The 23,900-nt window shown below is 38.8% G+C and overlaps 1 protein-coding gene across 3 annotated transcripts in view; it reads right to left on the bottom strand.

Moving 5' to 3' along the window:
* Positions 1–23,900, bottom strand: part of LOC126470472 (transmembrane protein 39A) — a 179,063-nt gene that overhangs the window by 87,715 nt on the left and 67,448 nt on the right. For all 3 annotated transcript variants that reach the window (XM_050098334.1, XM_050098335.1, XM_050098336.1), the window contains exon 6: positions 3,266–3,405. In XM_050098334.1, the coding sequence (XP_049954291.1) occupies positions 3,266–3,405 (140 nt within the window). The remainder of the gene's footprint in view (positions 1–3,265; positions 3,406–23,900) is intronic.

Here is a 23,900-nt window from a genome sequence, read left to right as displayed (position 1 = left end):
TATTGTGCCCGAATTTAGTCAGTTTACTTTCTTACAATTAACTGCAGTATACCACAAGGTCAGAAACAGCACAACATGAATTCAGTATGCATTTTATCAGGTAAAAATTTGGAACATGCAGTTAGGATGAAAGCGAAGGAATGTGGTGCGCCCAGACACGATCTAAACATCAATCAAGGATAAAACAGTGTCAAATCCAAGCAAAAATATACACGCAATTTTAACAGAGCAATGTACAATGCAGCTCAGTGATTGCATTGTAGTGAAGTGAAAAACACATCGTTCTGTTTCACCTGTCTTGTGATACAGAGTAGTTATAGTCCTGGACTGAGAATGGTACCACAGACTTAAAAAAATTTCACACAAAGGTGAAAAAACACAATTTCAGTGAAAAACATTTAAATGGTTTTACTGAATTTTAAATGCTAGGAAAAGGGGACATGATGTGCCAACTAGACAGTATTTAATACAAAGACATACAATGAAAATGTGTCAAGAAACTGGTGTATCATTAGTAAACTGACAGTCTGCATTAAATTTTGTGGCAAATTCGAGGTTGCTTCAAGGGACAATGACGTAACTAAAAATTCCAAGCACACAGGAATGTTTAAAAGTCTAGTTATTCTGATGTCAGAACAGGACGGCATCTTGAAGCAGCACCCCCCCCTTCCCCCCCCCCCCCCCCCCCCAAAAAAAAGAAGAAGACTGGTTGTCTTAGGCCTATCCAAAACAATTTAAAATAAACAGCTGGAATCAATTTCATCAAGGTGGCACTGTCGAAGACAGATTTCCTTGTTATCGAAGTTGACGAAACCACTGACTGTGCAAATTTGGCAAGCCATGGAAAATAAATAAAAAGATTTATTTCCCTTGTATGACCAAAGAATCACAATGCATACGATGTAACTGCAGCTGTTCTCAGTGATCTAGAGCAAATGAACATAAATGAAACATCTGAGAAATAGATGGCTCAGTGTTACAATGGTGCTCCTGTTATGGGTGACTGCAAAAAATGGAGTTCAGATCACAATTAAGGAGGTGTATGAAAATGCTCACTTCATCCAGTGTTATAGACATCAGTTAAATTTTATTGTTGAGCCTTGTGTGACAAGTAATAAACAAGTGCAGGTCTTCTCCAGTGACTTAGAAGGAACTTCTAAGTTATAGTCAAGAAACATATTCCTAACTTTCCTCAGTCAATCAGATGGAATTTCAAAGCATGGGGAGTAACCACAATACACAAATGCCAAAAGGAAATTGTTGAGTGCATGGAAAAAACTACTAATGATAACACTAATGATTATAGAACAATAAACAAGGCTATGAGACAGAACAGTTTCCTGCAAGATGAAGATTTTCTATTCTGGATATATGAAGCCATGTCTCATTGTAACATTCTGTTCAATCAAGTACAACAAAGGAATATTGATGCAGTAAAGATGTTTAATATGTATCTCACTTTGCAGCTTCTGTCCCAGTCACTGGGAACAGGAAGAACCAACTGCAAAACAGGAACATTTCGCTGAATCAAAAATGGCATGTGTACAAGATGTCTGCAACTGGATCATTACGCAGATCAGTGTTCAAGTTCAGTTTTAACGATCACTTGTCAACTGCACAACTCTATTTTTTAAACATAAAACTGTTTTCCCTGAAAAAGCACTGAAAGTAGCTGTTAATTTGTTTAAATTACAGTCTTCACACTTAGGTCAGGAACTGCACGTGTTATACAGCCGAAATGATTTTATGAATGTGGCAGATGCTTTGACCTTGTTGAACTTACTTCCCTGAAAGTGAAACTTCTGTAGATAACAGTAACCTTCCTTTGGACAATAGGCTGGGCAGAAGGCTTCTTCCCTACATCAAAGTGATTGAAAACACACAGGCATAATACTGTGAATGAGGACAGACTTTGTCCGCTTGTGATGTGATCTCTCAAAAATGAACTACCAAATCAGCCAAGTTTCAATGAAATGGTCATAGATCGTTTTGCACCGCTGAAGGGACTCCAAATTGATTTCATCTATAAATAAATTAATTATATAAGCAAAAGTGGATCAACAGGTGATAAGAAGCAATTATTTTGTTGTGACTATCAATTTAGTTTAGGGTAGTGACATTTTTAGCTACTGACGTCACATTTTCCAAAATGCGTTGTTTATAGTACAGTTTGTTGCGCTAAAGCGTCACATTTTCTGACACTTTAACACAAGAAACCATACTAAAAGCAACATCTTTTGCATACATCTTTAATGCACTATATCCACTTAAAATTCATATTTTTGTAATACACGAGTATAAATACGATGAATACGGTATGTAAAAATTAACATAATGGTTGTTCGAGTTGCTCATGTCAACTTATGACAGTACAAGACCTATGATGTCACAGAAACATTAATGTTTTGTCACACAAACTCACAAATGCCATGGTTTGAGCACTCAAAACATTAAACATCTGAAGTTTAAAAATGAAAACAGTAAAAACATTAAACGCATAGTGAAGTCAACATATACCGCATTAAAGATCTCTCCTAAATATGTCTTTTAGACAACCTGTTGCGGTAAACTGTTGGGAAATGTGATATTTGGGGATAAATAAGCTACCTATGGATTTTATCTTGGAGTTACGTTTTGATGTTATTCAGTAGTTGATTATGAAATGGAAACAAGATACAGTATGTAAACGTTTGGCTGGAGTGTGATTTTGTTCCCCCTCCCCGCACTTAAAATTTGCTGAACAGTAAATGTTGCGGACTTATCCAGTATGGAAACCACTAGCTGCCCCTGATAATGACCATAACAAGACATGCACTTTACTCCCAGTATTAAGTCAATCAACATGGGCTCTGGACTGTCGTCTGTTTTTGTGAATTAGTGCATTATGTAAGGTTATTAACATTTTCAGTTGCTTGAATGAAGTTACTGCATTAACATCACATACTACTTAGGATTGACTGCTGCTCAAACACATGCACCTTATGTAAAATTCTCTTAAATTTTATTGAAACTAAACATCTCGCAGACAGTAAAGTCATCAGAGATCACATACTTGTGCAGACTGGATAAACATTAGGTAATGAATCAGTACAAAGAAATCACATCAACACATGGCTAGAATTATTTAGAAGAAAAGAAGGAAAATAATCAAAGTTTCCTGCACTGAAATTCAAAGTCCTCCCAATTACACATCAGTTTCTTCCCCAACTAGGCCACCTCACCTCGTAATGCTTTTTGATGAATATGTGTACAGAGATGAACTCACCTGAGAAGCTGTTGCACTAAGGGCCACAGCTGTGCTGGGCACCAAGTTATCACAAAATGAGTTAAGGCACAATATACAAGGCGTCGACCCAAAATGGTAACAATAAATCCTACCAGGTATGGATCAATAAGATAGAAGTTCTGTAACAAATAAAAAGTGACATATCAGCAGAACACTGCTAAAAAACTCAATAAATATATATACATATATACACATACATAAACCCCCAGAACTGAAGAATACATTTACAACACTTTCAGGGCATCAGTTATAGATCAGCATCTGTTTACATTCATTAGATATGTAATAATTGGACCTCATAACCATGTCACCTCACTTAGTCATTCACTGATGAGATGAAACATGATGACCACCTGCTCAATAATGTGTTGGTCCAACTTCAGACTGCAATACAACAAGGATTCAACTTCACATTAATTCAAGAAGTCCTTGGTTGGTTTCTGGAGGTATGAGGCACCAGATGTCCACATGCAGGTCAATCAATTCTTGTAAATTACAGACCAGTGGTTTGTGAGCACATTGTTGATGCCTGATAGTTTCCCCTGTGTGTTCAGTCAGGTTCAGATCAAGCAAACGTCACATCCAAGACATCAATGTGAGTTCACTATCACATTCTCCAAACCACTGCAGCATGATTGTGTTCTTTTGAAACAGAAAATCGTGCTGCTGAAAGATACTGTCGCAATTGGGGAAGACATCAAGCATGAAGGGATGCAGATGCTCTGCAATAATGTTCGTGTACGTAATTTGATTACTACCACAGGTCCCATGGAAGTCCATGTGAATGTCTCCCATAGTAGAATCTGTACTCAACAGCCAGCGTCCATGGTTGGTGCACATTTTGAGTAGCCATCCAACTGGTTGACAGCATGGCGTATCTTGACACTGCCACTGACCTAATGTAACATGAAACACAAATCATCTGACCAGGCACCATGTTTCTACTGGTCCACAATCCAATGTTGATGATCCAATGTCCACTGCAATCACAGATGATGACATCATTGGGTCAACATGGGAACACACAGGGCTCATCTGTCATGGAGACCAACGTTCAAAAATTTGTAATGAATGGTGTGTTCCACAACTTACATCAGCCATGTACACGGTTGTCAGATCTGTTTGTCACCTATCATCTTGCTTTACAGAGCAGACATGCCTCTGACCTTCACATTCTTGGACGAGGTGTGGACGTCCAACACCTTGTCGCGAACTCATGGTTTCACTGTCCTCAAACCACTTTTCACAGACGTTCACGACAGTAGGAAAGGACCGTTTCTGAAATGCTCATTCCCAGGCACCAGGCCGTTACAATCTGCTTTTTGTCAAAGACGCTTATGTTAGCAGATTTTACCAATTGCAGCATGTATTGTTGCTACAAGGTTACCCCATTTGACTCTACTTTGCTTCTACACTTTCCCTACCTCATTCACACGTCTGCAATGCCACCATGCGGCATTCAGTAGCGGTGCGCAGTGATCACAATGTTTGGGTCATCGGTGTATGTAAGCTATACATTCAATGCTCCACACACAATTTGCATTTTTTTTTTAAGCTAGTTACAATTAAGTTACATTCCTCACATAAAATAAAGCATCCCTGCTTATATTCTAAGTGTACTGAACTGTAAACATGTTCACAAATTACATCTGGAAAGAGATTTGTTTTGGATGGTGTCCACACTCAGCAAAGCACAATTTTATCTTTTCTTCTATAACCCAGACATGTTTTGCTGAAGTTTCAGCATTGTTAGTGGGCTTTTGGTTTCTTTCTTGATACCCTATGCTGTGATTTTCCTGGTTATTTTCTGATCACTGCAGTTGTTTTCTTTCACAGCTCCAGTTTGCATTTTTTCAGGTTTCCTCTTTATTTCCACTATGAATACCTGCACTATGTAAGTTTCACTGTCATTGTTTACGAACTACGAAAACAAGATGTGGACAGTCGTACAGTTGAATGTTTTCTGAGCGGGAGGTCTGTATCTTTGTGAGGTGTATCTGCCATTTTTTATCTCTCTCTCTCTCTCTCTCTCTCTCTCTCTCTCTCTCTCACACACACACACACACACACACACACACACACACACACACACAAATAACAACAATAATAAATTAAACAAATAAATAAAAACACACACAAAATCTTCCAGATTGAATTACTTAATGTTAGGCCTAACCATAACATCCCTAGTCATAAAATTTTCAAGTAAATAACTTTTCTATTTTAAACTCTAAATGGTTGCAGATAACAAACTGTGGGGGAAAGAAACAAAGCCTATGAGCAAGGTCCATATACAAAGCTTTGTCTGTTTTAAAGAGCGTATTTCCTGTTGTTTAATAGAAAGCAAATAAAAGCCCACTGACGATGCTGAAACTTCTGCAAAACATGTCTGGAAAATATAAGAAAAGATAAAATTGTGTTTTGCTCAATGCTCTGCCAGGCATTTCCGGGCAAGCTCTACAACAAATTAGAAAACACCACAGCAAAATTACAAAAAACTATTCTAAACATAACATTCAACAGAATGTGTCTTTCACGTAATTTAAAGCTTAAGAGGCCTGGACGGCATGAGGGGCCAAAAACTGGAATTTTTTTTATTTAATATAATTCTGTTATTCTTCCTCATTCTAAAAATAAATATTTTATGTATAGTACCTCATCATTTTTGTGTTTAAATGCCTTGGTAAAACAGATACAGTTCATGACTGCGTAGCTGTCACACTATCATCAAACACAAAACCTTGCCTCCAATGCCTTGTTATTTCATGATAGTGCCACTACTTCCATAGAAAACTCATTTGTGTAATAGCCTTGAAGAACATACAGACTGTATTATGAGCAGGGATTTATTGCAATCAATGTTTCTGTTGACACAAGTAAATTACTTGGGTTGACTTATGTTCTTCGCATGTGTTGTGAATGTGCATTTAACCACTTTACATTCTAAAATTCCAAAAGCTATGAAGTTTAATTGCAGTCGTAAATTTTATGGTGAGAAGGGAAGAAAAGCAGCCCAGATATTCTGTGCTATGATGGAATCTCCCACCGCCACCAGTCAAATTTAAGAGATATTATTAAGGTTTGCATAATGCCCTAACAGAAGTCTGTGAAGCCTCTATACAAAGGGCAGTGAAAGAAACTGTACATATTTGTCAGTCTATTGATATTGGATGGTTTCCGGCAAAAGATGGGCCACACATTGCTGAATGGAGTTGTCACAGTTATTCCTGAAGATATAGGGAAGGTGCTGGACTATGCATGTCTCACGAAATACTGCCAAGGTTGTGCCAGTAACATAAATGAACACAAATGTGACAAGAGCTTTGAAGGTTTCAATGGTGGTATTGAATGAAAGGTAGCACACACTATTTTTAGTACATCAATTGCAAGACGTGGTGTGCAATACACTCACTACCTTGGTGATGTTGACTCTAGAAGACTTTAATAGTGTCATGGTTGCTAAACCATATGGTGAAACTGAATTTTTTTAAAAAATGTAATGTATAGGATATGCAGAAGCCAATGGGGACAAGACTTAAAAAACTCTGCAAGGGCACAAGAGGATAAAACTCTCAAATGACAATGCAACTGATGGGCAAGGCAGACTCACCAAATCAGAAATAGAAAACCTCACAGAGTATCATGGTGTAGCCATCAGGAGAAACAGCAAAAATGGCAGGGGGATGGGAAAAACAATTTAGAGAACACCGTTTCACAGAACATCCACTGATGAGCATCTGCAACATGGCCTCCACCTAAAATGAAACACTTCATGAAGCAAATGTAATAGGTGTGAATCTAATGGGCAAAACCACACACATGTACACCCCATGCCAGAAACTAGTAGAACTAAAGTTAATATGGGTGTGGTGGACACCATAATATGTTTTAATGCTGGAGTAAAACTCAGATTAAAAACCGTGGGCAGACTAGGTATCAAAACTGGTGATAATGTGAAAAGCAGACTGCTGTGAACTGGACAAGCAACATGTCACCGAAGCTGAAAAAGCTGCAGAAAGCAGGACAAAGGAGGCCAGAATAACAAAGAAATGAAAGAAAACTAAAGAAGACGAAAATGACACTCAGAATCAACAAGACTGTGGAAATGGAATGTTTTGACATGTTATTGTTGAGAAGAAAATAAAATGCAAACCTTTAGTTTCAATTTCCCATAATCAACGTTTTTGTATACTTTGGTGTCATTATCTCACCCAACATTAAAGCTACAAAAACAAAATTTTGCATGAAAAATAACCCAATCACATTATTCAACACTATATTAAATATTTCAAGCTGGAGCATGTCATATGATCTTAAATTATTAGAAGAAAAAATTGACTTCTAAAAAACATTTTTTAAAATAAACAAAACAATGAATTGGCAAACATTCCTGCTTTACTGTATCAACAAGTTAATAATTAAAGGAATGACATTTGTCTTGACTTCTTATTTTGAACAGTGTGGAAGTTCAGTGTACCTAAACTAAAAATTACATGTAATTCTCTAAGCAAGGAAAAAAATCAATATTCACTTCACTGTATATTCCACAGTTTTTAATTTTTTTTCACACAGAGGTCACAATATACTAATTATTTGGTTAAAGTTTCATTCCAATACCTTTTAAAGTTTTTGGGTTATTAAATTTCAAAATACTAGTAAAAACTACAGCATATAACGTCCAGGTCCCTTTAACGATACTCTGAGGTGACCAAAGTCATGGGATAGGGATATACACATGAACATATGGCGGTAGTACTGAGTACACAAGGTATACAAGGGGGTAATGCACTGGCAGAGCTGTCACTTGTATTCAGGTGATTCATGTGAAAAGATTTCTGATGTGTTTATAGTCACACAACGGGAATTGAGAGACTTTAAATGCAGAATGGTAGCTGGAGCTAGACACATGGGGCATTCCATTTCAGAAATCAGTATGGAATTCAATACTCCGAGATCAACAGTGTTAAGAACATGCTGAGAGTACCAAATTTCAGGCATTACGACTCACCACGGACAACGCAGTGGCCGACAGCCTTCACTTAACAACTGAGTGCAGTGACATTTGCCTAGAGTTGTCACTGCTAAAGGACAAGCAACATTGCGTGAAATAACCACAGAAATCAATGTGGGACATATGACGAACATATCCGTTATGTCAGTGGGGCAAAATTTGGTGTTAATGGGCTACAGCAGCAGACGACCAATGCAAGTGTGCCTTTGCTAACAGCATGAAATCGCCTGCAGCGCCTCTTCTGGGCTCAAGACCATATCGGTTGGACCGTAGACAACTGGAAAACTGTGGCCTAGTCAAATGAGTCCTGATTTCAGTTAGTAAGAGCCGACAGTAGGGTTCGAGTGTGACAGAGACCCCACAAAGCCATGGACCCAAGTTGTCAACAGGGCACTGTGCAAGCTGCTGGTGGCTCAATAGTGGTGCGGGCTGTGATTACATGTAATGGACTGAGTCCTCTGGTCCAACTGAAAAGATCATTGACTGGAAATGGTTAAATTTGGCTACCTAAAGACCATTTGCAGCCATTCATGGACTTCATGTTCCCAAACAATGATGTGCCATGTCACCAGGACACAGCTGTTCGCAATCAGTTTGAAGGACATTCTGGACAATTCGAGTGAATGATTTGGCCACCCAGGTTACCCAACATGAATCCCACTGAACATTTATGAGACTTAATCAAGAGGTCAGTTCATGCAAAAACTCCTGCAGTGACAACACTTTCACAATTATGGATGGCTATAGAAGCAGCATGGCTCAATATTTATGTGCACGGGACTTCCAACAACATATTGAGTCCATGCCACATAAGTTGCTGCACTACACCAGTCAAAAGTAAGTCTGACACAATATTAAGACGTAACCCACAACTTTTGTCACCTCAGTGTATACATGTCAATGTAGCAGTATGTCTCCTGCAGACCAACATGCCAAACACAAAGCCAAAATTGGCTGGCTGAAACAAGAAATTAGATGTCTAAATACAAAGAAGCAGCAACTCACTGTAGAACTATCCAAAATTCATCTGGAACAAGAAAAACACGTTAAAATCTGTGAAATAGTTAATAACATCATGAATACAGTCAAACAAAACACAGGAACACTAATAAAAATAAAATGGAGAAACAACAATAAAAACTAAACACATTTTTGAAACAAAATAAAATCATTACAAAAAAAACAGAAGGCAAACAAACCACACTTTCTACAAACACATGGTCAACCTTACTGAAATACAACTAACTAACCACATAATAAATCTGCTAGGACCTAAATACATCATCAGCACACACATTACATACAAGACAGAGGAGAATCTTATCACGAAAACTGAATACATAATAAAACAACAAGAAAGAAACAATAACTCAAACTTCAATGCAGGTCTAACAAGAGAGTTAGTTGCAGAAGAAATCAGGTGCATAACAAAGGAAAACAAAAACAATATACTGACAGGAACAAAAAGTGAAGAAGAAAAAACTCCCAGAAAAATAATGAACAAGCTTACAAACAACGGGGTTCACGTCACGAGATCAGACAAGGACAACACCATGATGGTAACAAAACAGGAGGAATACAAAATAAAACCTTAAAATTTCTAGATGACAACATAATAAAGCTAACCAGTGACCCAACACAAAGATAGCGGAAAAATACACAGATGTGTCTAAAAAACATCTCACACATATTCACAAAACAGAAAGTGAAATGGCTAAAACATAAGAACCCCAAGGCACCCACACTGAACAGCCTACTAAAGCTCCACAAGCAGGATATTCCGGTACGCACAGTTGGAAATTGCAGAAGTGCACCCACATATCACCTAGCCAGAGAAATACACACATACTTACAGAGACATAATTTATACACAAACAACAGAAGCATACACAACAGCAAAGAGCCGGTACAAAATATCAAAGACATCAACATACCCACAACAGCCATACTCACATCATTCGACATCACATCCATGTACACGAATATCCCCAGCACTGAAACCATCAACATCATCAAACAACAATTAGATCAACAGAAAGATATTCCCAAAATATCTGAAACAATAGTAAGACCCAAACAATACAGGGTTATATATTGGTATCACTACGTAGATGACAACATATGCCTTTTAGATGAAACACCCAGTCGCATCCAACAACTCTACAATACACAAGCACAGTTCACCCAAAAATTAAAAAAAAAAAAAAAAAAATCACCATGGAAACAGAAAATGACAAAATGTTAAATTTCCTTGACCTTACAATACATAGACCCAACAACCAACACCAATTCTTCACATTCAGGAAAGTCACCACCACCAACACACCATCACTCTAATCACCCAATTGCACACAAACTAGTCATTTCCAATATATGCTGCACAAACTGAACAAAACTCCACTCAGTGAAGACAACTACAAAAATGAATTACAGATAATCAAACAAATAGCTGTAGAGAATGGATATGATACAAACATTATAGAGAAACTGAATTACAAAATTAAAACAGAAATGAAGGGATATCTAATACACAACAGCTCATCACCAGCTTACACACACACACACACACACACACACACACACACACACACATAAACAGGAAACATCCACCCCAACAACAAGCAAATGGTACACTGTCACTTACAATAACAGAGCAGCCCACTGGATAGGCAACATAAAAAATAAATAAAATAAAAGCAAGGGGGTACAAATCGCCTACAGAACACACAACTCAATACTAACCAGACAAACACAACATATCTGTTATTTATGAACAGACATGCCAGGACTGCAAATCAATTTCTATAGGACAGACAAGTTGAAACTTTAATACCAGATATACGGAATACAGAAGAGCATTAAGAAGTGACAGATATCATTCTCCATTTGGTGAACAGGGACATAAAACACAGCCCAACAGACATCAACACCAACTTAAAAATTCTCAAATGGAGCAACAGCCCCCATAAAAACTAATAATTGGGGGAAAAAAAAAGAAAAAACAGAAACCCCACAGTCAAAGGAAAACAAATAATAAATACACAGCTCTCTGCAACAGAACAAAGAACTATCAGACCCTCCTCCTCCCCCCCCCCCCTCCCCCCAAACACACACTAAAAAAAAAAAACATTATTTAAATAAATAAAACACACACACACACACACACACACACACTATCGCAGATCAGATACACCTCAAAGTTCCCACTCAGAACACATTCAACTGTCTGCCACATTGTTTCCATAGTTTATAAACCTCATTTTCATAATCTGTAAAATGGCAGTGAAAGTTAAATAGTACAGGTTTTCACAATGAAGGTAATGGGGAAATCAGAAAAAATGACAAACTACTAAAGAAAACAAGCGCAATAAAAGTACTTAAAAAAAGGGAAAAGCACAGCATATGGTAACAAAAAAGAAAATAAAATCCTACTGACGTAGCTGAAACTTCAGCAAAACATGTATGGAAAATAGAAAAAAAAGATAAAATTGTGTTTTGCTCAACGTGGATCCTCTCCAAAAAGAACTTATTAGTAAGCAAACATGGACAGACGAGCTCCAACCTCAACCCCAGTTTTTAGGAAGGACCATAGGACAGATGCACACAATTATAGACCCCTATTGTTGACATCAATCTACATCTACATCTACATCCATACTCCGCAAGCCACCTGACGGTGTGTGGCGGAGGGTACCTTGAGTACCTCTATCGGTTCTCCCTTCTATTCCATTCTTGTATTGTTCGTGGAAAGAAGGATTGTCGGTATGCCTCTGAGTGGGCTCTAATCTCTCTGATTTTATCCTCATGGTCTCTTCGCGAGATATACGTAGGAGGGAGCAATATACTGCTTGACTCTACGGTGAAGGTATGTTCTCGAAACTTTGACAAAAGCCCGTACCGAGCTACTGAGCGTCTCTCCTGTAGAGTCTTCCACTGGAGTTTATCTATCATCTCCGTAACGCTTTCGCGATTACTAAATGATCCTGTAATGAAGCGCGCTGCTCTCCGTTGGATCTTCTCTATATCTTCTATCAACCCTATCTGGTACGGATCCCACACTGCTGAGCAGTATTCAAGCAGTGGGCGAACAAGCGTACTGTAACCTACTTCCTTTGTTTTCGGATTGCATTTCCTTAGGATTCTTCCAATGAATCTCAGTCTGGCATCTGCTTTATCGACGATCAACATATGATCATTCCATTTTAAATCACTCCTAATGCATACTCCCAGATAATTTATGGTATTAACTGCTTCCAGTTGCTGACCTGCTATTTTGTAGCTAAATGATAAAGGATCTATCTTTCTGTGTATTCGCAGCACATTACACTTGTCTACATTGAGATTCAATTGCCATTCCCTGCACCATGCGTCAATTCGCTGCAGATCCTCCTGCATTTCAGTACAATTTTCCATTGTTACAACCTCTCGATACACCACAGCATCATCCGCAAAAAGCCTCAGTGAACTTCCGATGTCATCCACAAGGTCATTTATGTATATTGTGAATAGCAACGGTCCTATGACACTCCCCTGCGGCACACCTAAAATCACTCTTACTTCGGACGACTTCTCTCCATTGAGAATGACATGCTGCATCCTGTTATCTAGGAACTCCTCAATCCAATCACACAATTGGTCTGATAGTCCATATGCTCTTACTTTGTTCATTAAACGACTGTGGGGAACTGTATCGAACGCCTTGCGGAAGTCAAGAAACACGGCATCTACCTGTGAACCCATATCTATGGCCCTCTGAGTCTCGTGGACGAATAGCGTTGTTGTACAACTATGGAACATGTTTTATGCTCAAGAATTATGACGTTCTTGGATAAGGAAAATCTCCTCTATAAAAATCAACATGGATTCTGCAAACAGAGAGCCTGCAAAAATGAACTCGCTCTGTTCCTCCATGAGATCCGCAGCGTCGGAGACAATGGCGCTCAGATTGATGCCATGGTCCTCGACTTCAGGAAGGCATTTGACACCATCCCATGCTGCCATTTAGTGAAGAAAAAATGAGCTTATCGAGTATTGGGGCAGATTTGCAACTGGATTCAAGACTTACTTGCAGACAGAACTCAGCAAGTCGCTCTTAATGGAACAAAATCAACATATGTAAAGGTAATATCCAGTGTACCCCAAGGGAGTGTGACAGGACTATTACTGTTTACAATATATATATAAATTATCTAGTAGAAAGTGTTGGATGCTCTCTAAGGCTGTTCGCAGATGATACAGTTGTCTATAATAAAGTAGCAACACCAGGATACGGTAACGATTTGCAGAATGACCTCCAGAGAATTGATGGATGGTGCAGGCTCTGACAGTTGACCCTGAAGGTAAATAACTGTAACATACAGCGCATACAGAGGGAAAAAAATCCACTACTGTATAGCTACATTACTGATGACAAACCGCTGGAAACAGTTTCTGCCGCAGCATATCCAGGAGTAACTATCTAGAGTGACAAAGTGGAATGATCACATAAACCAAGTACTGGGAAAAGCACATGCCATACTCAGATTCATTGGAAAAATCTTAAGAAAATGTAACTCATCCATGATGGAAATCGCATATAAGGGGGCTTGTTCAACCGATTCTTGAGTATTGTTCATTTAGGTGGGCTCTCTACCAGATAGGACTGATAGAAGAGATACAGAAGATCAAATGAAGAGCGACATGTTTCACCACGGGATCGTTCAGTTGGCACAAGAGCATTACAAGTTGCTCAACAAACTCAACTGGCAGACATTACAAAAGAGGTGTTGTGCATCATGGAGAGATTTACTAACGAAATTTCTAGAGAGCACTTTCCGAGAAGAATCGGACAACATATTACTTACCACACATATGTCTCGCGTAATGACCATGAGGGGAAAATTCAAGAAAGTAGCGCCAATACAGAGGCTTACCAAAATCATTCTTCCCACGTGCTATTCGTGAGTGGAACAGCATTGGAGGGCTCAGTTAGTGGTACAAAAAGTACCCTCTGCCACACACCATTAGGTAGCTTGTGGAATATGATGTACATGTAGATGAAGATGATTATAACTGTAAATGTTAATTATCTTCCAAATAATCAACAAAATAAACACAGGGTGGCAAAATACAGCAAAACATCATATGGAGTATAGAAAATGACATGAAGCAAATGTGAAGGCAAGTTTAAACATACAGCCATGGACTATGGCAAATTTGAGTTCACTACATGCAGATATGTGACTATTTGCTGTACCCACGAATATCAAGCAGCTGAATGAAGAATCAAGGCAAAAGAAAGACAGAAGATTAGGGTTTAACATACTACTAACAATGTCGTTGGTGTGGGAACAACTTTGCATTAGGAAAGGAAATCTGAGGTCTTTTTCAGTAACTGTCCCAGCATTCTACTTCAGTGATATAGGAAAATCACAAAAAACCTAAATCTAGATAGCTGGATAGGAATTTGAATCGCAATCCTTAAAAATGTGGAACATGTGTCTTATCAAGTCAATAGCCTTGCTGTAGTGGCAACAACAGTTCCCATCAGATCACCGAAATTAAGCACTGCCGGGCTGGGCTAGCACTTGGATGGGTGACTCTCTGCCGAGCGCCGATGGCAAGTGGGGTGCACTCAGGTCTTGTGAAGTAAACTGACGAACTGAGGGGCTCCTTGATTGAGAAGTAACGACTCCAGTCTCATAAACTGGCATAAGGCTGGGAGAGTGGTGTGCTGACCACATGCCTCTCCGTATCTGCATCCAATGACGCCTGTGATCTGAGAATAACATGGCAGCCAGTCGGCCTCCATGGCCTGTTTGGGCGGTGTTTAGTTTAGTTTTAGTGTTTTATCAAACAAGCCAACAGATTTTGTTTCATCAATGCAAGGGCCATATTAGAAGGTGTCCTAGGAGGAATGGTCAATATTCAGGGATAGGACAAGAATGTTCATTTGAAGTAAAGAAACTTCATATGGACTTTTAGGACAAGGAAGCTCATTTGAAGCAAAACAACTTCACATGGACATATGCCCTATTCCAAACAGTTTCTGAGATAGACCACATTTAACGTATGTTTGTTTTTGAGTTAGTAGTGTGCATGTATGTGCCTTACGCCAATCACTGGATTGGTCATTGTAGTACAATTAACTGGCCATCACTGTTGCCAGATCTTAAGCCATTAGATTTTTGTTTATGGGGTTGGATGAAGTTAGAGGTGTACAAATAAAAGGTAAATATGTGAGATCAACTGCTTGGTTCCTTCATGGATGCTGTTGCCCTCATCAGGGAACACACAGAGGCACTCAGACAAGCAACACAACATGTTCTTCCAGGAGTTCACAAATGCACTGAAGTTGATGGTGGGATATTTGAACATTTATTGTGAACTGTGCAACAGCTGTAATGTGATGTGTACGATAATGCTTTGAGGTGAATGTGTTAAAAAGGCATATTTTTCAATTGATACTTTGTAAAAAGCATACTGTAATGTTTACTCACTGTTATACATGTGTAAACCTGACAATATATTGAACAATACACAAAACAAACAACAATGTAGTTAAATTTGTTCTATTTCAGAAACCATTTGGAATGAGGCATACATCCACATGAAGCTTTTGGTTCAAATGACTGTTGTTTTTCATTTCCCTGAATATTGACCATTCCTCCTGGGACACCCAGTACACAAACAGAATAAAAACACTTTATTTAATGTCCAGCATCTGTCTTACAACCAGGAACAATATGCACATTCATTTCTAGTACACTGTGATATTCAATATGCACTAGAGAACATTGCATTGACAAACACTAAGAGGAAACATTGAATTCATTCTCATTAATGAAAACATGCATCATGACCTGCTGACTTTCAGTGTCACTGAAAGACTGAGAAGCATGTTTAGTCTTGTAATCTCATGGGACCTATCAATGGATTATGTCATTCAATTGATACACCTCTTTACACCTATCTGCAATGGTGTCAATGCAAGAGGAGAACAGCACAGCATTTCTAGCCAGCAGGTCAAGTGCACCCATCAGCTGGCCGATGTAAGGCCAAGTGGCAGGAAGCCAATTCTCACTTCTGTTCTATAGCTCATCTGTTCCTCTCCATGGCTGACTGAAGTATGGACAACAACTCTGCAGTACACTGATTATATCTGGATATTCTTTGGACCGGACATGTTATTTTTTCATAACAACTGGGCCTTTTTATGATCCTTGTATGGCTATGTCCACCCACCACTACAGAATTCTATTTTGGTAGACTACACCATTTTGGCCAAGTGATTGATTTCAACCCCACCTGTAAGTGATTACCACCACCATAATGCAGGTTGTGTTAATTTTGATAATTTTCATTTGCAATCCTGGTGAATTAACACTAACAGTGACTTTTATGAGCCATGCATCATTTATTCTGCGGTTCAGTGTATTCAGTAAAGTGTTAATAAATGACTTAGGGATTACAAAACTTTTGGCAAAGGAGGTTTCATATCAATCAGATAGCGCAGCTACCACAGATGTGAAATTTTTTGACTTGTGACAACAGTAACTTAATCAACGTCATGAGTTGTTGAAACAATGGACCAGCTAGGTTCACTGGCAGCCGCAATCTCTGTCAGCTATTCTGGCTTTCCAACTGTAACAATGCACAAAAGGACTGGGACGTTTACCAGACTAAGTGACCAGACAAGTGACATTCCATGGTGCACTCAATGGCAGCAAACTTTTTTGCTGTCCATCAACCCCTGGTTACGTTATTTCTTGCAGAAATTGGGATCCCTGTCAAAAAACTTAGAATTACTCCACTTTGTTGTGGTCACAGCTTCATTAGAATTTTTGCATCATCATAAATCACACTCCGAAATCTATGCTTCGTGAATTGCAGAGTTTCAAAAATTGAGTAGGAAGTGTAAACTTGCATATGCTTGCAACCTACTGCACACAAATTTCAATTACGGATGTCTTAATTTGTTTCTTCCCAGATAGATGTACCTGGACAGGCTTTATATAAGTCAGATCTGTCATTAGCAGGGGAGCTACATATAATTTTTCTTTCGAAATTTCTCAAGTCATCCAGGAAACATTTTCCATTAACTCTGAAGAGTCTATGATGGCCCTGGTAAGGACCAATGGAATCCAATAGAATTTTCCTTCAGATTATAATGTGGCAAACATGTCTCATCAGGTGGCATCCTGCCAGCCCTGTCCTACACCACACAGTGCGTTTCAGAGGGGACGTTTTTGGTTATTGCCTAGCTGTCCTTACTGTCACACTGACTGCCGACAGTGTTTTCATAAGGGGCACACAGCAGAAAAATGACAAAGTCCAATACGTGCCTAGTCACACATTTCTATGATCCAGCTCGACAACATTACAGGATGTTATCATGCAGTGGATTCATGAAAAATAGTGTTATGCATGAAAATGAGAAATGGACCTGTTACATTCTTATTTGATACAGGTACGTCTGTCACTATGATCAATCAATCAACATACTTTAGTACTGGTGTTCTGCCTTTGGACAGTATGCATACCAAATTTTGGGCTTATGATGATCACGAAATTCTGTTGTTAGGTCAAATGAAACTCTGTTTAAAGTATAAACAAGTGATCAGGACATTGCCTTTTCTCATAGTTACCGATCCTCTTACAGGAAATATTTCTGGACCTGATGCCTATTTGGCTTTTGATTTTTCTATTCAGCATACTGTTAATACTACCAAAATCTGCAACATTATTTAAGTCTGACCTAGTGGCAGCCTTGACTTTTCAGACAAACATTGTTTTGAAACCCTCCACAGACTAATGATTTCTTTAATGCCCATCTGACTCCTTTGGTCCTTTGCAATGAAGTGAAACTGAGATTTGACAGGCCAAATAACAGCAAGTGCTTTCATCTATTCCCTTTAGTCAATGAGCCTCTCTTCCTTAGCGGTTGAATGGAAACCTGAGGGCACCATACCCTGTGTGGCAACTCTGAACTTACTGACAATGCCGATGTGGAAATGTATTCCTACCCCATACCTCAGTGTGAGGAGTCAAATAAAATCTTTGCATTGAATACACTTCTGGCCTTTACCAGTATAACAGATTGCTTGTTTAGGGTAACAATTGCACCTGAAAGTTTTTGTACAGTTGGGAGCGTGTAGTCCTCAATGCATCAGTTATCGTGACAAAATCCTGGTTGGGGTCACACAAATGAGGAACATTGAACATTTTACATCAGTTTTTTGCAGCTCTTTATAAAAGGGGTCATGGGAGCAGTTTTTCTACATGTTAATTTTTTCAAGCTCCCAAAAATTACCTGGTACACATCCTTAGTAAAACATCCAGGTGTTTCTCAAAAATATTGTTTAATGATGTATCAGCCTCAGTTTCCATTGATTTTGGCAATGGATGCAGTTTCTCATGGCACTGGGGCAGTCCTTTCCCAGAAGTTCCCAGATAGTTTGTTTCCAAAATTTTAACTACGGCTCAATAACATTGTCTGTAAACAGAGAAGGAAGTGCTGGCTACCATTTTTGAAGTGCATGAATTTTGCATTATTCTGTACAGAAACAGATTCATTTAGTTACTGACCACAAGCCTTTGCAGTCTTTGTTTGGGTCCAAAGCTGAACTGCTAGAACAAATAGCTCACAGTCTTCATCATTTGGCTTCGTACTTACCCAATTGCCAGTACTACATACATTATTGCCCTTCCCATCAAAGTCCTAATGCAGATGCCCTCTCCACACACACTATTGCTTCATACTTGGAATCTGACAGCCAGGAAACCATCTGTTTTCAGATAGAAGGTTGAGCAGTCTTTGAAGGACTTCCCGATAAATTCTAGGAGTGTCACAGTGGCAGCCTGGTAGAATTCTGTACTGCAGCATGTTTTCCAGTATGTCAATGTTGGATGGCTTGCCAAACATTTTTAAAAATGTGTGCAGTTACCAGGAGATAGCACAGAGAAATGACAGGCATTTCAATTTTTTTTGTATTTTGTGAAAATTAAAATTACAGCCTTAGAACTTGAATACACATTGTACACCACATATCAGTGTTGGCTTTCAACAATGAGAGCCTACTGAAATTTTTAGACTTTTTCAACAACTGAATGGAACTTATTGCATTCACAGTGGAGAACAGCATGTATCAGGATGCCATACTACAGAAAGATCCGTTGCAGGTGAGACTTGAGTTAGTCTGTGAAGTACACCCACATGTACGTAACTGGCAATACAATATCTGAAAAAAGTGGGAATCAAGTTTCAAATTCCAGTCCAGCACAATGTTTTATGTTAAAGCATATAATCATCACAGCATATACTTTGTCCAGAATAAGATAATTCTTGGTAACACTGTATCAGACTGTTTTAAAATTAGAGTCGTGGGACTTTTTATATACCTAAAACTGCAGCAGTGCTTAAAGTGACCACACTGGCACTTAACATATTGCTTAAAAGAACTTATTTATGAAAAGAACATTTGAACTGAAGTCCTATATTACTTTAATTTGTAGTTTACATTTTTATTTGTGATTGTACGTAGTCTGAGATAACACAACAAAGGACTACACCAATTGATACATGGTTACTCATATATAAAAACTCAAAAAGTTTTGTATTGTTGCAGCTGCACTTCAGATTTCCGCCACAAAAGAGTAGCAGTGGACATTTAGGCAAGATGATGACAGCTGCCAAGAAAGCGTTACAGGAGACACGTATGTAGACATGCTGGAGAATTGGCTCATGCTTCAACTGGACACTTACAGTGTGGACTTCATCCACAAATAGGATGGTGCTTCACTCCACTTCCATCATGGTGTTCGTGAATTCTTAATCAGGAAATTGATAAACTGATGGATCAGTCATGGTGGGGTTGATGATCAGCAATTCACGCTCTCCCGACCTAGCCCCTTTGCAATTTTTTTTGTGTGGGGTTATGTGAAAGATTCAGTGTTTATGCCTCCTCTACCAACAAACATACCAGAAGTGCGAGCTCACATCAACAGTGCTTTTGAACAGATTGATAGGGATATGCAGCGCCAAATGTGGGAAGAACTTGATTATCGTCTTGATATCTGCAGAATCAGTAGGGGGCACATATGGAGCACTTGTGATATGCAAAAAAGTTTGAGTTTTTTATGTGTGTGCAAAGCCCTGTGACAATATGTCAAATAACATAGCTACAGCAAATCTGTGAGATCCCTTCAATCATTTAAAGTAACCCTGTATGTTTTCTTACTATCATGAGTCCTGAATGCAAACAATGAACTGCTTCAAGACTAATTTCATAAATTTCCCACAAAGATTTCTTACATCAATCATCTTATTCTTTCATGAAGACACTCTGCACTACTGTCTACATTTCTTACTTGCTTTTTACTAATTATCTGACTCACCTCTACACCCATCTTCCCCCATTTTTCATATCTTAGTTCTCTGCTAAGATGCTGCGGAAACTACTTACAGTTCATTACTTTCCCTGTAAGTCCTCTGCAAATAATCCAAATATTTACTTCAGTGAAGTCCAATATATAGGGCAGGTTCTATAACTTGAGACAACAACATTTTTCAAAAAAATATGCTTCATATTAAAAAATGGAAAAATGTGTGTTTATTGCTTTTAAAAGTGTTATCCAGCAACAGTGAGATGGAACACCCTGCCCCTAACCCCTGGGGTAGGGTAGAGTGGGGGACAATTTTGCTATCTTAAATAGGAGCATCCATCTTTCATCGTAGTATCGGATGCTACAGAAAAAATATGTAGCTTTTGTATCTAACACTTTTTTCATTGGGAGATAGATGGCACAGCAATCGACAATTTAACACAACTGAGTTCCAAAACGGTATTAGTTTAAAAAAACAGTGAACATGGTTCAAAACATAAAAGCAGATGTGTGTGGGAAATGACTCCACGTTTGACAGTTTTTCTGTTTAGTGGTTTTGAAACATTAATTCATCCATTACTTGATTTGATCTTATTGTGTGCAAGTCGTCCTTTGTTTCTTAAATACACTCCTTCATAAACAGGCTATGTTACTAGTTAGAATACAAGCTATTATGATACAAGAGAAATTTGAAATGTTTTACATTTATGGAGAAATGTGGCAGGAATGTTGATAATGCTATAACCCTTTATGCTCAATGTCTTGCAAACAGGGCGCAATCACATGGTTTTTTTTTTTTTTTTTTTTTGACAATTCACCCACATAAACACTCACCAGTTATGTCGTGAATAGGAAGTTAGTCACACAACTGTTTGCTAAATTTTGAAACACACAAAATATCATCTGCTTCATATTTCCCTCCACCAGGAACCTCAAAACAACGATTTCCAGAACTGAGTAACATTTTGCCAATGGTAGCTTCAGCAAATATGGACACATCTCAATTTCTCTGCTCCGATATTGTTATCTGATGAGTCAGCCTTCATGAACCATAATAAGATTAACAGACACAACATGCATTATTGGAGTGTGGAAAACTCAACATTGGTAACACTGCTTTGAACATCAGCATCCGTAGAATGCGAGTTTGCTGTGGAATAATTGGTGTCAAAATCATTGGTCCATTCTTTATCGATGACACTTTAACTGGTGATAAATACAGAACATTCTTGGATGATGCTCTTTCATTATTGCTTGCAGACCTTCCCTTGGACTTGCAACAGACACTGTTGTTTCGACATGATAGTTGTCCACCACATTATTCTACAGCAGCACTAAGTATTAGATGACATGTACAATCGTCGATGGATTGGAAGAGGCCAGTATCTTTGTGTGCAAGTCGCCAGATCTCACTTCATCTGACTTTTGTTTGTGGGATTACTTGAAGAATGAAGTTTATAATGAAATGCCAACAATGAGCAACAACATGAGTCAACGTACCACCAATGCATGCACCTTGTACTGACCTTCTGACTCAAATGATACATTTGCCGAAGAGTTCAAAGACAAATCAAGTCTCATATCAAATAGGTACCTGATGCATACGTTTATTCTTGGCGACTTCAATCTATCCTCGGTATGTCGGTGAAAAATCGTCCAAAATCATACTAAATGCATTCTTAGAAAATTACACTTAGAGAGAAAGAAATGAAACAACACAAAACAATTATCCAAATTGGACAGGAATTGGTAGATTTGATGTACATATACAGGCAAAAAAATGATCACAATTTCAAAAAAATTGGATGATTTACTCAAGAGAAAGAGCTTCACAAACTGGCAAGTCAATAACGTGCCGGTCCACTTCTGGAAATTATACAAGACATTATTTGGCTTGGCATTGATTGATAGTGCTGTTGAATGTCCTCCTGAAGGATACTGTGCAGAATTCTGTCCAATTGGCACGTCATATCATCAAATGTCTTGAGATGGTTGAAGGACCCTGCCCACAATATTCCAAACATTCTCAATTGGGGAGAGATCTGGTGACCTAGCTGGTCAAGGTACAGTTTAGCAAGCATGAAGACAAGCAGTAGAAACACTTACTGTGTGCGGGTGGGCATTATCCTGCTGATATGCAAGCCCAGGATAGCTCGCAATGAGGGGTGACAAAACAGGTTGTAGAATATTGTCAATGTACAGCTGTGCTGTATGGGCTAAGAAAAGAAATGGCAGGCCATGCAATCACTCCTGACTGTAGGGCCATACAGCAGGTGACATTCACGCTGGTAACCCACTGCTGTCCAGTGGGTATCCAGGCACGTCTTCGGCCTGGAATCTCACTGAATAGAGTACAATTGTCTTCCATGATGAGCCCCTCTTCAAACTGATCCCCAATGACCAGTGAAGGGTATTACAATGCTTCATTATAAAACACTAAAGCAACCAAATTGCTAGTCTTTTGACCAACTTTACAGTGGTCGTCTTCGGGGTGGTTAAGTGCTGGATACTGATGAATGTCTGTCTTTATACAGTGCCTATTTCAGTTATCTGGTGGCTACTGATTTCGTGTACCTGAGATGCTGTTGGACAATTTGAAGAGAGATTGCTGTGGAGAGGAATGGCTGTACAGTAGGCTACTCTGGTAAGTGAAAGGTGGACCTAGTACACAATTATTGGTACACAATAGTGAATTGGCAGGTTATTACCAGTGCTGCTGTAGATGTTTTGCCAGATAATATGTGGGTAAGTACTCCCTCGGCCCACAAATTACATAGCCTGGCTGGTCACACAGTGTCTTATGTTAAGGATTCCAAACATTTCATCCAGCTCATACAGGAACAGCAAGTACTAGCTACAGATGTTATTGTTAGCTCTGACATAAAATCTCTGTTTACCAATTGGGTATTGCTGAAATCAAACATCCCACAGGAGCAAATATCACCAGACATCTCCGACCTGGTGAACTTGTGCTTGTGATAAACATATTTATTTGACACAACAAATTTTATGAGCAGACAGATGGAATGGCAATGGGCTCCCTCCTTTCACCTGTAGCTGCTAAAACGTTCATAGAAGCTTTCAGACAGAGATACATTCCATGTTGCTGTGCCCACACTGCTGGATGAGGTGTGTGGATGATATGTTTGTCACAATGCCCACATGGGGAAGCAGAACTACACAGATATTACCAACACCTCACCACCTTATATCAGAGTACACAGTTCACACTAGAAATTA

This window comes from Schistocerca serialis, chromosome 3, assembly GCF_023864345.2.
Source record: "Schistocerca serialis cubense isolate TAMUIC-IGC-003099 chromosome 3, iqSchSeri2.2, whole genome shotgun sequence".
NCBI lineage: Eukaryota > Metazoa > Arthropoda > Insecta > Orthoptera > Acrididae > Schistocerca > Schistocerca serialis.
Note: the sequence above shows the minus strand (reverse complement) of the source record. Positions and strands in the feature narration are given on the sequence as shown.